At 33.7% G+C, this 17,657-nt stretch overlaps 2 protein-coding genes across 2 annotated transcripts in view; both read left to right on the plus strand.

Moving 5' to 3' along the window:
* Positions 1–17,657, plus strand: part of LOC110457749 (inter-alpha-trypsin inhibitor heavy chain H3-like) — a 49,909-nt gene that overhangs the window by 9,852 nt on the left and 22,400 nt on the right. The window lies entirely within an intron of this gene.
* Positions 2,169–13,807, plus strand: LOC110457750 (inter-alpha-trypsin inhibitor heavy chain H1-like). The gene is made up of 9 exons (XM_021509133.1): positions 2,169–2,361; positions 4,333–4,624; positions 5,099–5,793; positions 6,559–6,649; positions 7,715–7,897; positions 9,278–9,697; positions 10,910–11,023; positions 12,124–12,393; positions 12,735–13,807. The coding sequence occupies exons 1-9, from the start codon at positions 2,356–2,358 to the stop codon at positions 12,911–12,913; spliced, it is 2,250 nt and encodes a 749-aa protein (XP_021364808.1). The 5' UTR covers positions 2,169–2,355; the 3' UTR covers positions 12,914–13,807.

The raw sequence follows: 17,657 nt of genomic DNA on the forward strand, positions 1-17,657 counted from the left end.
CAAAAAATCAAATTACATCACCTCCATTATTACGTTTTCATATAAAAAAATACATTAATCATATCTGATTTCTTATTAAAGGAATAACAAATCATCTATACTTAGATTAGATCCAAATAGAATTATATCTCAAATAAAACACATAATACATATACGTTGGGTATTACACAAAGACAAAGAAACACTTACATTACATCTCTCCGTCCGTCAACTACGAGTCCTCAAAAGGTACTAGCGTGATTTATTTGCCCACAAAGAAACACGCGCCAAAACTGACCACCCAGAACGAACCAATGAAAACGCATACACAACTTGACGTAACACTACTGACCAATGAACAACTGTATGGTATACCAACATATCAACATACGTAACGAGCAGAATACCACAATACACCTATAGACATAACATCACAGTATAGAATACAACACGCGGACGCGATAGTTACATTACTCGGAGTATGAAATATATACATGGACAGTCGACGCGCTACGGACGGACTTAGTAAACAAACATACATACAAGCAAATACATTAATTATATCCCTGTTACACTTTTATAAGATGTGTTATACATCCCATGATAGCATTGTAATGCCTCATTACTTGAAACGTTGCGACAAGTTTAATACGTACATTATTTGTGTAGAAAGTAAAACTTTCATATTAAATTCAGATACCCTTCCTTTTTCCTGCAGGTAATAAATGTTTCCTGTATACGTTAATATTTTCATGTTTTAGCAGTGATATTATTTAAGAGTATTTTGTGCTTTAGAAGTTGCGCTAAATTATTACTGCGCATATTGAAACTTTAAGTAAGTGTTTCAATTTATCCTTGCCTTAATCTGTTAAAGTTCGATCTTTAGCTAAAAATATTTAGTACGCTTTAAGAGGTAGTATCAGTTATTTCTATACTAGTCAGCTTATTAGCAAAACTGCGTTTGATAGTTAGGACGTAGGTTTATAAAATTAATATGCATGCATCATATTAGTAAACACTGTGTTCGTGTATAAGCACAATTAGGCACAAATTCTATCAATCTATTTAAGGATTGGTTGTCATATTTTTGCTGTTTATTGGCGTGTAAACTACATCGGGCTTGCGATATATTGAATGGTGCGCGTTAGCGCACCATGTTAAATATATCACAAGCCGATGTAGTTTACACGCCAATAAACGTCAACAATATGACAACCAATCCTTATATTTATATTCCAAACCAACAATATTAGTTGTGCAATGTTGCGAGTATTGTTAATTGCTGTTTTAAAACTCTTATACAAACCGACTGGGTCAGCGGTAAATTGTTCGGAATAGCCGGGTGGTTTCGCATTCCACAGTCGTTGTCAAGGGCAACCAGGCCAAAAAGAAAAAAGAAAGTTCCACAGTAAACACATCAATTTAATAATAGATTATTTTTTTTTATTTAAATGCATATATGTCAATTACCAATTTGTATACTAACATGTGACCATTTTAATATATGTTGTGGTCATTTAGCGATTTAACTGTCATACAATAACATTTTAAGAAACAACACAGCGGAACATCGCCACTTGGCGGTAATTAGGTCAGTGTATTACTACACTGATCTAATCCCCGTTGTAGTTCATTGGAAAATATGTGACAATGGGACCAGTAGAGTTATCTAGGCCCTATGCAGTGCAAATGTAAATATTTAGGAATAACTTATACAATCACCCAATGTTGGCCATATGTTTAATATAAACTATATGTGGACATAACGTTTATTAATACTATGCAAGCACAACGCTTATTCCGTCTTTGCGTATTGCAGAGGTATCTTCCCTTGGGAGTAGGTATTGATTGTTACGTCATTGGTTTGTGCGAGAAAATTACGTCGTTTTCTCAAAAATTGATGACGTTACTCTCACAAACAAGTGCCGTAACAATCAATACCTGCTCCCAAGATAAGATAACTCTGCAATACGCAAAGACGGAATACACATTATGTAGGCATTGCGTTTATCAGATCAATATCCATTTAGACACGGTGCTTATAAACACTCCATGTCGACACTTTGTTTGATAGACGTTATATGTAGGCACAACATGTCTGAACTCTATAGCGGCACAGTGTTTACAAACAGTCTATGAAAACAGTACATCATAAAACTATATGCATGTTTTACGTTTATAAAATGATATGCAAGCAATTTTAAATATTTTTAAGATACAAATGAAGTCGCCATAATTGACCACATATCAGACAAGCGCGTTCACATCAGATATCAACCCTCCTTGGAACAGCAGATTGCCGAAGGTGATTCGGAGGGACTGGATGGTCAGTTTAGGGTGACGTATGACGTAGCAAGACAAAATGACGGTGGTGACATGTTGGTGAGTTTCAAACGACCTTCATTTCTCACATCCAATACTGTTACTCTGCAAGAATATACATGTATGTAGTATATCAGTTGAATCAAATATATTGTTTTCTAATGGTACTTATTGAGAAGTCTGGTGTAGGTTTAATATATGCGAGACGGTAATTTGAACGACGTATCATGGTTTGTATACTCGTTTCCATTACAGTGCACAAGTTGTTTATTATATAAGATTCATTTCCAGTGTGTCTGTCATTTTACGAGTGTTCCTTACGTGCTGGTAAAAAACATCAGGTTTAAGGCTAAATAAAAAAGTGTAATAAACGTCTAAATTTTGAGTCTAACGAAGGAACATATACATATATACATAGCTCGCGCTTCAATAACCTAAGGAAAAGTAATCATTTCATATATAAGCAAAGTATAGTTGCAATGCAGACACAGGAATTTGTCAAATTTTCTAGGCATTCCGCCCCTTTATCTTAACTGAAATATAAACAATTACTTATCATAAATTATAACACAGATATAAACAGTTACCATGAATCAATACTTCATTCTAACACGATTCGTTGGCAACGCGTGTTTTGATTGGATACGGCCCATGTTCTAATCTGCGATAGAATCATGATCAATCGCACATAAGTCACGCCCCGTTTCTAACCTTAACAATATGGCGTCACGCTCGCCTCTTAGCGAAATCCCGCTGATAAGGCTAGCAGGCAACAGAACAGAAACGACCGATGAAATGCATTTGATGAAAGCATTAAAAAATAAAAAGTAAACATTCATTGTTCTTACCTCCATTTATTACCGAAACGTTCGTTCAATCAGTGTGAAGGCATCTAGTTAGATCCGAAATCAAATGAAACATTTCACATGTGTCGTATGCATTTACACAAAACTCTTCACAAATCTAAACAAATAATCACCGATTTTGTCGATAAGCACAGATTGGTATGCATACTGACATGGAAATGTCAGAATTTGGTCAATATTAATCCAAATGTGTCGTATAAACTTTGGTAACAAGACATTCACAAATATGCCGCCTCGTCAACATACAGATCGAGCACTCGCCAGTAAGGGCGGGGCCAGATGACCGACTTTTGAAAGCTTCTTTCCAATTGATCAGTCCGCTGCAGAATGGCACATCGCCAATTCAGGCCACAGAGTACTTAACTACGTACTTTTGAAAAAGGAAATACAATGTTTCTAAACAGTTTAGTGTAGTATATTTGTTTAGGTGTGTTAGAATGGGGATTGTACGTTGTTTTGCGTGTCTACACTGGGGATTAGAACATGGAATTTGGTTTAAACTCTCGACCTATCGGTCTCGAGTTCAAACCACTTTGCATGTTCTAAACGCCAGTATAGCCACTCAAAACAACGTACTATCACAAAATACTTAACAGAATACAAGTTATTACTTATATAATACGTTTATGTTAACGCATATCCTTCGACCAAATAACAACCGAATGTATACATATAGATAAATATCTGTCCGAAGCAGTTCTATTTAAAACATGTGAGGTGAATGTTTAAGTAGCATTTATGAGTGCAAAGTGAATAATATTCAAAGCATGCGTGAACTATAACTGTTATTGATACAGCAAACAAGACTTCATTTTATTACGTTTTAATTATATTTTTAAAAAAAATGGTTTTCTAGAACATAATGTTCATCTCCCGCTAAAGTATAAAAAGACAAAATATGCTGTCTTGTGACAGCATAATAAAAATGTTCATGACGTCACAATAAATAATGCCTGCTTTTCAGTTACAAAAAGCCTCTTCTCTGATTGGTTCAGTTAAGTGTGAAAACAAGAAATGTTTTTATAGAGAAATATCAACCATATGTTCATTGTAACAAATCTTAAATGTTCATTGAACAGGTAAAATGATGTATTATTTATGAATATTATATACTGATACCGTATGATTCATCTATATTGACTTTGGACAAATTAATATTTTGTTGTTGGTGAATGGCTACTTTGTGCACTTTTTCGCTCCCACTGGTCTTGAACCTAGACCAAAGAACGCCGTATTCATACTTGACAAGAGTGGATCTATGTCTGGCACAAAAATTCGACAACTCAGAAAGGCTATGCGCACCATTCTGTCACAACTCGAACCTGCAGATAACTTTAACATCATAACATTTGACAGTAGAATAACTTATTGGAAAAATGAACAGCAGCTTGTTCCAGCATCTGAAGCCAATATCAATGCGGCAAAACATTATGTTAATGACATGCCTGCAAGTGGCGGTAAGTTTACATACATCGTGACTGTTGTTTATCATGTATGTCAAAACACATTATTTTCAAATTTAATTTGAAAATTAACCTTTTTCCGTTTCATGGATATATATGCAACAATCGCTAGCTGTGAAACTTTGTATTTCGTCCACGACATGTTATTTTGTATCTTACTTTACCCAAGTAATAAGCACGGCATACTTTACGAAAGCGGTTCCAATTGATTTACAAATAAGTCACTAAACTTTGCAAATCATGAAAAATGTATTGAATTACTAACATAATAAAAACCCGCTGGTAGAAAAAATCCTTAATTTGTGATGGTTGATTAGCATATTCATCAAAGTTGTTGTAACCATCGACCGATCCTTATCTACCTCTTTACATCTATAGAGAGCACATAACAGTGAAACTTAAGACCAACAAATGTTTGATAAATTTTCTGTTAAAACATAAACAAAGTCATGTTTGCTGATTTCACAGGAACCAACATCCAGGAAGCAATGCTTACTGGCATTTCGCTGGTGGAGACACATTCTAATAGGGGCAGATCATCTGTTATTATCTTTCTGACCGACGGGGAACCAACTAGTGGTGAAACGTCACCGACGAGAATATTAGCGAGGGTTCTTGAGCGTAATGAAGGCAGAGTGCCAGTGTTTTCCTTGGCATTTGGACAAAACGCAGATTACAGCTTGGTAAAGCGACTAGCATCACAGAACAATGGCTTTGGCAGAAAGATTTACGAGGATTCAGATGCAGACTTACAGATATCAAATTTCTATTCCGAGGTTTCTACCGTTCTTCTGCAAAACGTCACATTTACTTACCTCGATGGCACCGTGGAAAGGGAACCCATCAGAATAATATGTGACCTAACACCGACTCTAATGTTCGGGTCAGAGCTTGTCGTTACAGGACGGATTTCAGAAGAGGAAACGAACGAACTTCAGCCCATGATAACAGGTATTGGTGCCAATGGATTGGTAACTCTACACGTACCCGATACTGCGCTTACCACACAACTAAATATCACACAAGACTCTGATGCTTTCGGCATCACGGAGAAACTATGGGCTTATCTCACTATCAAACAGTGGATTAAACAGATGGAAGCATCAACTGACGAAAATAAACAAGAAAGTTGGAAAGAAAACGTTACTGCAATGGCCCTCAAGGTAATGACGTGTTTAGTTCTAAGGGCTCCTTCATTATGTTTATGCACAAATAGTCTTTTCTCCCCAGATATGTATTGATTCTTTGAAACCTTTGGTTTCATTTCCTTTGTAATAACTGTTTTCCTGCCGAAATAAATATACTCATCGTAAAAATTACTATACTAAAACTGTTAACAAAGGAGAGTGTGATATTTTACCCAGACTTTACCAATATTCCTTAACCTAAATAAACCTTAACTTAAACAATCCTTAACGTAACCAAACCGAAGCTGCTTCGAGCACAGAATACATGCTTGAGCATTGGAACGGTTAGAATATAGGTCATCTTTTATACTTTTGTGTACGTTTCCTGATAAACACAAATTTGTTTAAGCTTATCATTATTATATTAGCATCACAGGAAGACAGTTTTCAATCATGACGTCATAACAAGTCATACATAATATCATAACACCCATCGACCTGTGTAGTACCTGTTTTTCAGAACTGCACCTTTGACGACTGTTCAATTGTCAACGTATCTCCATTTCTACATCAAATACCATATGTGTTAACAGTCAATTAACGTTATACAGTTTATCGTCTGTATTTTTGTGGCATATGTGATTGTAGAACATATTTTTCATCAATGTGAATCTAGTTCTTCTCATTCCATTTATCAAATGGATTTTTATAAGTAATATTTACATAATGCGTGAATCATTTAATTAATTTCATTGTTACTGATTTACTGTGGCTACATCTGAAATTTTGATATTTTTTCAGTATAATTTTGTTACGCCCTTGACCTCAATGGTTGTCACTCTCCCGGACGAGCTTCAAGTTTCTCCAGTACAAATTGAGGGAGACGACATGGGTAAGCTGACATTGTTTTCGTTGAGGATATAATTCTTTGTTTGCGGGGTTAAGAAAAGCTACCAAATACAATACACACAAATATTTTATTCAAATATGTGAGTAATGCTTTTGTATCAATCAACCATACCTTTGTAAAATGCTGATACTTTGTAAAATGTTTATGCTTTGTAAAATGTTTTTACTTTGTAAAATGTTTTTACTTTGTAAAATGTTGATACTTCGTAAAATGTTTTTACTTTATAAAATGTTTATGTTTTGTAAAATGTTGATACTTCGTAAAATGTTTTTACTTTATAAAATGTTTATACTTTGTAAAATTTTGATACTTTGTAAAATGTTTTTACTTTGCTTCACACAGATTAAAGTCATGAAGTCATTAATGAAAGGTTTAATTTATATTGTGACGTCATATATATCTACTGATTTTCGGGGAGATAGTTTCTCTTCTGGTTAAACATATACTTGTTTACATATCGGAAAGCGTGCGAAAGTGCATCGACGATTTTGGGTCTATAAGGAAATATCTTCGCTTTTACTTATAACTAATACACTATATACAATATTTCCCTGAGAGGGACTCACCATATTTATTTCACTCGTCTAATCAACCGAGTGTCTTTTTTGAAATTTGAAAAATAGATAATAACGATTATATAAGTATGATAGCCAACACCCCTTGTGGAATACTTTTACACTACGAACTTATAATTAATCAAAGGAAGGTGAATGAGCTATTTAATTTTGATTTTTTGAATTGCAATCGTATTGTAGGCGTTAAATGTAAATATTCTGAAAAACTAAATGCACTTGTTAAGGCGATAGCTCAATCTTATCGATAATTGTATTATTATCACTTTGGAATTGATGATTATGTAGCAGATGGTATTCGGTTTATATTTTGTTTATATTGATTAATATCACCAGTACGATTAACATGTTTACCCGATAGATTTTTTTATAATCATAATGTCAAACCTTTTTTTAACCACAGATAAGCTGAACTAAACCTTAACTAACAAGATTAAAACATTTCATTTTTTTGAATTTATTTAATTTTGTTAAGGCCTTGAAGAGACTGTGGATGTCCCTCAGCACCGCCAAAGTGGTATATTGCCGGCGTTGCTTGTTGGAAAAAGCCAAGCAGGGGTTTATCATTCAGGAGGTCATATAATGCGTCACTCCAGCCGGATGTATACTGCTCCTATGGCGACCTATGACATTCAATCACTCCCTAGAAGGCGTAAACGTAAGTAAATATATGGGAATTACAACAATATTTCAAAATGTTTGGAAAACTGGAATCAATATGATATCGCTTTGTCATATTTTCTACATCATATGTTTTTGTTTGCATGCACCTCTTATAGAAAAAGGATTTTCTGTTCATTGTTGATACCGACATTTGTTTGGATGTGGGAACTATAGACTGTTCATTGTTGATACCGACATTTGTCTGGATGTGGGAACTATAAACTATTCATTGTTGATACCGACATTTGTCTGGATGTGGGAACTATACACTGCTCAGAATAATTGGCATTGTTTACATAAAGAGGTTATACATTGTAACTAAAATATCAGAAAGTAACTTTCAAGTTATTACTTAAATAATTAAAAATAAGACAAGACATTAAATACGTTACGGATTCATCTCCTTTGAAGTTAATGAGAAATGACATCTAGGATATAATAAATCGCATTAAAGTAACGATTTTTTGTAAGATAAAATAAAAATATCAAATATTTTTTATAGATAACCTATTGTTTAAGGCGTATATTTTCGTAGAAGTCCTAAGTTCGCTTTTCTGATAAACCTAGAAAAATCACAAAATACAAAGTAAAAACATTCGAATCCGTGAAAATCTGATAGGTTTATATTGTTGTTATAACAGCATTAATAAGAGCTACCTTGTAATCCAGCTTATCAAACAACACTCAAAAGACTTCGGTGTAATTTTTCTCGATTCAATTTCGTGCTTTGTTTTTTTTTCCATTTGTTTTAATGATTGTCACGCTATGTGATATGTTCACTCATAAAAATAAACCTTAAACGTATCGGTTTTTTTGCCGACAGAATCCACCATATATTCGATCCAAACTATAATAACTGCTTTTAAAGTAAATACATTTATATCTAACAAAACAAATAAAAAAACTTTGTAATTCTTCTTTTATGTTTTATAAGTTTATGTTGCAAGTATAAAGGTTATTTCTTGTATTAAAGAAAAAATATCTATAAACAACATCAATTATATTATATCTAGTTTCACCTATTCTGTCTATAATATCAAACTTTATTTTCGATTTGGAAAATGTTTTTCGGATATTTGTAAATGCTTCAAAAATTTGAACTAATGCTCTAATACAACACCATCATGTCTTGTTAATGTTTTGGCAAAAATCTAGCAGACTTTTCTGGTGTGATGTGGATCAGTGTACATATTAACCAAACAATAATTGTATTTATGTTCACATAAAGTAATATAAAGTTCGCAATTACACAATATATCGCAGTTTTATATAGTTTTTCTCTTTAATATAATACAATATCTTAAGTTTTAAAGCTATTTCGGTAAGCTTATCAAATGACTTTCCACAAGTAGGTATGTCAATATCTCTCTTTTAGAACCAATGGCAAGGTCGAAACTGCGAAAGAACCAAAATAGAATGGTGGCCCCAATTCACCTGATAACCATGATGCCCAACCAATCTTACACGAACACAGTCCAACAAACTACTACACCACTAACACACCAACTAACTTCCACGAGCGCAATCTCACAAACTACTACAATGCTAGCATCCCAACCAACTTCCGAGGGCACAATCTCACAAACTACTACAATGCTAGCATCCCAACCAACTTCCATGGGCACAATCTCACAAACTTCTCCCACACCCCAACCAACCACCATGAGCACAATACAACGCAGTACAACCTCAGGCACGATCCACCAGACCAGCACACCTACAGCCGAGTTTACTACCAAGATCCCGAACAGCAGGCAACTAATGAAGATGCTTCGAACAAGAACTAAAGCATCAGGTAAGGTTTTACTGTGCCGTAGAGTACATGTACCAGTAGCCTGCATTGGACATAAAGTAGTCACTGTATGAGTGCGGACATTTTGAATCTGTCTACCATAGGAAACTCCATGCAAGGACACTGTCATATAATTCAAAACCTTAAGGATCCCTGAACCACTGCTAAAAATACAAAGAAGTTTTGGAAACTGCTTTTATTTCGGCAAGAACATAACTTTGATAAATCATTTCTGAAAAAATCATATACGGGAATTTTATGAAAATAATGAAAATTAATTCAATAAAATATCGTCAACAACAGTGTTCTGAGTGGAAAACAATTCAGCGGAGCTAGATCTTTTGACTGATTGCACCTGACTTCAGATTGATTTATCCCCACTCGCACCGATTGAGCTACAATTTACCTGGCCTGGCCAAACTCTGCTACTATACCCCAAGTGGAAGTAAAGGGAAGAATGCTGTATATGAGCAAAAGGAAAAATGCAGTTGGACAGAGATCTTAAATCAATACCAGTCCGATACTTCAGCTGGACCATATATTAGAATACAGAAGGATATAGATTATAGAAAGTTCTGTTCATATGATATTTCAACAGTTTAATATTTTATGTTATATGCCTCTTCTTTAAAGACTTCATTCAATTTGGGTAATTCATGTAAATACGACGCGGAAAATACGGAAAATTTGTTGATTTAATTTCAATGCAATGGCAGTCATTTGTTTTGAATTGATTTTAAATTTATTTTCAACTTCAATTTAAGATCTAGTGGTTTAGAAATTTAGAGTACACCGATAATCTCCATACTGGGCCGAGTGACGAAACTGCTTTCGTAAGACAGGTTAGATAAATACAAACTAAATGTATAATGTCTGCATTGTCAGGTAGGTATATGAAAAGTAAAAAAACAACAATGCATTGGATTTTGTTTCTTTTCATATGGATATATATATTTCCATATATTATATATAAATAATTAATTTAGAGCATCAAGGCAGTTGGTTAGCTTTCTAAGAAACATGAAACTGTGTAATGATAATTTAAATACTAATTTTCGCACCAGGACACAATTGGTTTTATTAATGCAGAAATGTTATATAATTATTCAACGCAAATGCCAGACAAAATGAAACCTGATCACAGGTGGAACAAAGATGTTGGTTATTTGAAATCATCATATCAATCAATGAAATAAAGTTCGAATTCGTTTCCAGATTACACTCTACTTGTTGTCAAGGGTGTCGACTTGCCCCTGTGCTTCAGGAATCCGAGAATCCAATCTGTAGATGATTCGACCATGTACAACTTAGCGAGGGACCCAGCTACCGGTAAGAGTTTAATTTTTTTTCTTGCGTGTTTGTCCGATTATATTATTTCGAAAGATGAATATCTGTACAATCATACTATCCACACTAAATATTGTTTGTCCATTTTTATTCAACGTAACATAAATACAAATAAGTAATTCCATTTAATGAAGTGAGATATTGAACTATATCAATTTATTAAAACTGATATTTTTCACGCAAAGAGTTATTTGTCAATTCATTCAAAGTCGATGAAGCAATGACAGAATAAGTGGAAACTAGATTACATTTACATTCACAGTTAATACAAATCATGATTGGTTCCGAATCTTACTAAACAATTACAGAAAACGGTTATTTTGTGTTGAGTAAGTCATAACCGTAATTCACTCGTACGGCAGAATGTACCGAAATTCCGGTATTTTACCATAGTTGTAAACATTGACGATTAGCGAGTTTTCATTAAAACAACCTTAGCATATCTTTGCGTGTGAATTATCATTAATTATTACAGTTAAGACATTGAATGACGTCAGAGATATTTATGTTAAAACATGACGTCACAATGTAGACTCGATACAGAAATATATATTTGTACAAAGAAAGAAAATTGCGTATTATTTCCTTTAATTTAAGAATGACAGGGAGAATCTCTTAAAGTCTTCGCCATGTGATTTAAAAATAGAATTGGTTTCCGTGCCGCAGTGGACTGATAGAGCACGTCACGATGTCGGTTTTTTTTGCGTATTTTTTGTTCTGTTTTGCTGACCAAAGTCTCGTCAAAATGAAAAATTCTTCAATTCCTTTAAAAAAAACTCTTATCCAAAGCTTCTGTAAAGTAGAAAAGGAATAAAAATGAGATAAATCAGACTGCAAAGCGCGAAATATAAAAATGAGCATACAATTGAAGCCAACCTACAAATCTTAAACAGGTGAAGAAGCATTTAGTTACTCTATAAAATGAGTCCCTCCCCCCTCCCCCGCGCCTTCGAAATCTCTCGATCCGCCCTGGAAACATTATGAAGATGAGTTGAAGCTTTATTTCACTCTGTTTTTTACAAAGAAGATTAGTTAACAGATTAACTTTTTCTATTGTAAACGTTTGATGACTTTTATTCCAGCTTTTTCTGTCAGCGTTGGCTACACCTTTCACGGTTCCGGTAGACGACAGAGGACACGCATCACTCGTATAAGTATCAATGCATCGGATACCACAACCAGGATGAGTCCAGGGTTCCGGGTGGAGGGCGAAGTCCGCCAACGAGCACAACCATACTCTGTATTCGGAGGGGGAGAGAACCCTAAATGGGAGGTCGTCAATCAAAAGTACAGACTTTCTCTTCTCGTTGATTATTCCAGAAATACAAATCGAAACCTCGAAGGATCTTTGAGTACGTATTTCCTGCTTTTTTTTAAAAGAAACTGTTGACTGTATTTCCCTATGCATTTACGCATAAATGATTAAGAATAATATTAATAATAGTGCAAATTGTACAATGTTTTCATTCCGTAGATTTGAAAATTAAATGAGTTATATGGTATTCTGTTTTTACAAACACCGCGTTTTACCCTTCATTTTAATATGAATCGTTGGTAAAGAATTGCAATGTTATTTTTATCCCTCGGTTCGTGTGTTAAACACGATCTCTAACGTCTATCCAAGGTCATAGGAGTCAAATAGGAATTTTACATTTATCATTATGATTGTTCAACATTTGCTTCTTATTTTCAGTTATTCCTATAAAAGGGGAAGTACAAGAAAAACAACATCCAAGAAGGAATCGATCCAAGGGAAAACTTATCTTAAAGGCACTGAGGGGAGGAGTCAAGCAAACGATCAAGACACGTGTTAAATTCAGCAGACCTATGCGTTGCTGGGTTGTAAAAACACAACTGATGTTGAACGTATAAAAAGATAGTTCCATTTAATTCGAAGAATCTTTTTAACATCTGACATTGTTATTGTCAAAAACGACACATTATGTTAAAAGGAGTACTTCTTTAAGCATTTTTTGTGACAAAAGTGTAGATCTAATTTAGTCTATGTTTACATCTCCACAGGCAATTCTTACAACACAATAGTTAATGCAATACCTGGTTACCAAACTTCAATAGATATTCAAACTTTTACATTTAGTTTAATTATATCCATCAAATGAATCAAATATATGTATTAGGATTTCTGTTCAAATGTAGTTTATTCCATATTTGAACTAAATTTGTCTCAAATAACTTCTTAAAATTCGAGAGAAAAAAACAATCGAGAAAGATGACAATGCAAATTGTCTATGATAACACTGCTATTTCAAGTAAATTGGAAAGTTAGAATCCTAAAACTGAAAGAAATGGGAATGGTTAGCCAGTTAGCTTTAAAACCGAATGGCATTATATTGAGTTTAATTCTCAAATTTCATGAACAGTTATCGTCTTCAGCCTGTGTTTTCCCTTATGTTTGTCATATGTATATATATATTGCAGCCTCAAAATGTTTATTTTATATTTTTTTTATAAATCTGAATTTTATTTTTCTATAGAAATATTGTTATTGTCAAAAATGTGTTTTGTCTCCAAAAACAAAAGTCTTTGGCTGTCAAACGCCTTCCCGACAAATACATAATACTTATTATGCTATATACAATTTTTGTCATTTTCATTCAAATATGAAATTAATGTTTTTTGAATTTTATCCATTCTTGTATTTATGTGTGGATATTTTTTTCATTGCTCATAAAGTTGATTATAAATGCATTTCTTTAAACTCTTTCTCTTCCTTTTTTTTTACTAAATAAAAGTGAACAATTCTGATATTGGTTTGTTTTGATACACTACAGCACCATCCTATAATAATTCGCCATCGTACACACAACAGAAGCAGTTTTCGTTTTAAGCAAACTGTACTTTTTTCTACATAAACAGGGAAATTGAAAATCTATGAATCATTAAAATCATATTTAATAATTTTGTTGTAACAACACGATAGGTATTGCACATAATTGAACTTATATTATTTATAGCCAATAATACCGATACGTTTGGTATTCAAAATATACACCAGATATAAAGTAAGATAGAAAATAAATATACTGCATACCAGGAGATTTTAACCCAGATATAACTGTTTCCCCTTCACTGGAAATCCCATCTTCATCCGGGGTTAATTTCGTCCTTACCATTCATATAAGACATCCCACATGTACGTACGGTTAACAGTGAGCCAGTATTAAAATGTACGATGCCATGTACAATTCCTGCTTATTACTGAGAGCAAAATCGTGGAAAGTAAAGATGAGGCGTAAAGATACTGGTCTACAGTATATATCGGAACGCAATCGGGCACCGTCGGCATTTTCCGTTTCTCGTTTACGGAAAGAGCCGATGGTCCCCAATTGTATCGGAGCGATGACATACAAGGACAAAATCACAACTTTAATAGATGCACGATATGTAAAGAGGACACCTGAAAATAAGAATCAAGAAACCCTTGGAAGATAAACCAAGAAATTACAAAATTCACCTAACATAGATATTCATACCAATTTTAATCATTTTCATTGTATTGATAGGTCTTCTATAATAATATGAGATTTAAACTTTTACATGTGTTTTGATGAAATAAAGACTGTCATGGACAAGTTTTCAGTAACAAAATGTTGTGAGTTGTCAGTTAACAGGAAATTGGCCTATCAGAAACCGTAGTGAATCCCTCGATAAACATCAACTTTTTCCGTGTGTAAATCAATCTCTAGAAGATTTCGTTTTTTCCAAAATGTAAAAATAGTAGATCCATGAACTCTTAAAAATACTAAAAATCGGAAGCCGCCACAAAATATGTCTTCGTAAAGAATGCAGGTAAAAGACAAAAGATATGTAAGTACAGGTACACATATCCGAATCTATAGAGCTCACTGAGGCCCATCTTGTTAGTGCAGGTACACATCTCCCTACCTATAGAGCTCAATAAGTCCCACCTTGTTTGTATAGGTACACATATCACTACCTATAGAGGTCACGGAGTCCCATCTTGTTAGTACAGGTACACATCTCCCTACCTATACAGCTCTTTGAGTCCCATCTTGTTAGTACAGGTACACATCTCCCTACCTATATAACTCACTAAGTCCCATCTTGTTAGTACACGTACACATCTTCCTGCCTATAGAGCTCACCAAGTCCCATCTTGTTAGTACAGGTACTCACATATCCCTACCTATAGAACTCACTAAGTTCCATTTTTAGTACAGGTACAAATATACCTACCAATAGGCATACAGCAACGTTGTTTCCCCCACGCCCTTTAATGATGGACGTTAGTTAGACACACACATTAAATTTCACCTATACCATTCGGTAATAGATCCAGTGTTAGTGTATGCAAACATCAATTACATTACATAATACCACTGTTTCTTTGTTCAATGATTCATTGGTGATGATAAAAGCTTAAAAATTGAAATCCAAATTGACCTCAACTGATGTTGAAACATAAAAGGAAGTGCAGAAAATCCCTTATGTACATACAGTATATGGATGAAAAGAGTGCTGGTTAATTACAATTCAATCATGAGTAACTTGTGTATTTTATGAACCTTGCCACCAATCAGAAAATATAAATGTGACTATAAAGGAAGCTTATATGGATTTTGGAAATACAAGTTATATTGTATTACACTTCAAAAGTCGTTAATGTCAGTTTAGTTAAGAAAGTGTCTTTTATTATTTCACTACATTTTTTTATTATTTACTACAAAACGTACTTCATGAAATTCCAGATTTTTATTTTTTTATTAATTTTCATTAAATTATCTTAAAGTAGAGTTTTTTGCTATATTTTATTATCTTAGAACATTTATCGTTCTCTCCGTTTTCTATTTTGTTCTTGATCAAACAGTCGCCTCCTAATAACTGGAGTGAATCAAAACCATCAAAATAATGTTTTATTGGCATGACCTTTCTACACTCATTTTCCAGATTTAACCAGGCAAAAAGTGTCATACTAAGGAGAGGTAATCCAGCTAAAGAATGCAGATGGAATCTTCGTTTCAACACACGTAGTTACTGCTAACCAGAATCAGATAGTCTCACTCACTGCATGCATGTGTCCAACAGGAATACTTTTACTCATGTCATGTGTAGCACAGCGCTTTATAACAATTGAGATGTATTTAAACATATACGATGTCATGAACGGTAGGACTTAAATAACTGACCACAGATTGCATCGTGGTGCATTTTCAAAACATAATCTAATCATCAATCGATTAAACAGGGGATAAATGCTCAAGAATGCTTACAGCAAAGCAAAATGCTTACAGCAAAGCAGTAGTAAAAGTTCATTTTTTAAAATTAATTCATTAAGTTTCACACTTATTAATGTTTTTTCGACTACGCGTCCCTGCTTTATTATGAACTCATGTAATGTTGATGTAATATATAAAAGTGTAAGTCTTCACGTAGAACACAATGGCTTAAAACATCATGAGGGATACATGAAACAGTTTAAACCTCCAAACAGGCAATTGAACCCGAAAACATGGGAAAATCCAACATGCTCAATAAACTACGAAATACGGGATTGGCTATACACATGTACTTGTTTAGTTAGTCTTAAAATAGAGTAGAAATGTATTTTGTTCGCATTGCTTGTTTCGGTAATTTTAGTACATTTAACTTATAATTTTGAGCTAATCCCTAATGTTGACATTTGATATAGTTCTACAACAATTCCCTATTTGTATTGCGTAATAGTCCTTAATATCAGAAATGTTTATTGGCTTTAAATTGGGATATCGTTTCATATTTATGCACGTCAAAGTTTTTATGAAAATCGTTAATCATGTAGAATTAAAAGCAGTTTTACGTGTTTGTGGATGGTTTCAATACTCTATTTGACGTTGAGTTGCTATGAGAGAAAAGGTGGGATTTATTTCAGAAAATGTGGTACAGTATTATTAAAAAAGTTCGTTCCATATAGCTTTAAATGGGGAAAAAATAGCAAAACAAATGTATAATTGAAAATACGTTGTACAATTCCTGAATTTATGCAAGCATTATTAAACAAGTTTCTACTTCCTTGTTGTTGTGTGCATACGTCTATTGTAGCATCTACATTGTACATCAAATTAACAAACTCTATCTAAAACCATTAATCGTTATGACATCTATGTTCATATAGTTATCGTAAACGATGTGTTTACGGCTTATGTGTTAGAAATTACACTGACAATTTCTCAATATAGCATTAAAAGTATCATTGAGTTCGAATTTTTCTTTGCAATAACCACTATTGTCTAGCAAGCTTTTATTTAATTTACACATGAATATTTCATATAAATAATCAATTATCGTGTGATTTAGATAACTATTACTTGTTTACTTGAAACGTGAGTATTCAAAAATGAAATTTATTAGTAAAACAAAAACGAGAAAAGACTTCTAACAATAAAAACTCCTGTTTGTTGCTTCATCATCGTTGAAGGGGAGATACACCCAAAGTCGAATTAAGATCTGATGTAGAACTCGAATTTCTTCGTGATTAAATCTAGTGCAGCCTAAGAGTGGCACCATTTTCTCTAACAGTTATCCATCATAACTACAGCCTGGTTATCCAATCCTTCATTTACAGTATATAATGTACCGCAACGTACATAGACATGTG

Source organism: Mizuhopecten yessoensis, unplaced genomic scaffold (genome assembly GCF_002113885.1).
Source record: "Mizuhopecten yessoensis strain PY_sf001 unplaced genomic scaffold, ASM211388v2 scaffold9303, whole genome shotgun sequence".
Classification (NCBI taxonomy): domain Eukaryota; kingdom Metazoa; phylum Mollusca; class Bivalvia; order Pectinida; family Pectinidae; genus Mizuhopecten; species Mizuhopecten yessoensis.

What these genes read in the sequence shown, in the direction of transcription:
- LOC110457750 (XM_021509133.1), top strand. An exon ending in AACAAGAACTAAAGCATCAG is followed by an intron (nt 9,698 to 10,909) that starts GTAAGGTTTTAC and finishes ATTCGTTTCCAG; the next exon opens with ATTACACTCTACTTGTTGTC. An exon ending in AAACCTCGAAGGATCTTTGA is followed by an intron (nt 12,394 to 12,734) that starts GTACGTATTTCC and finishes TCTTATTTTCAG; the next exon opens with TTATTCCTATAAAAGGGGAA.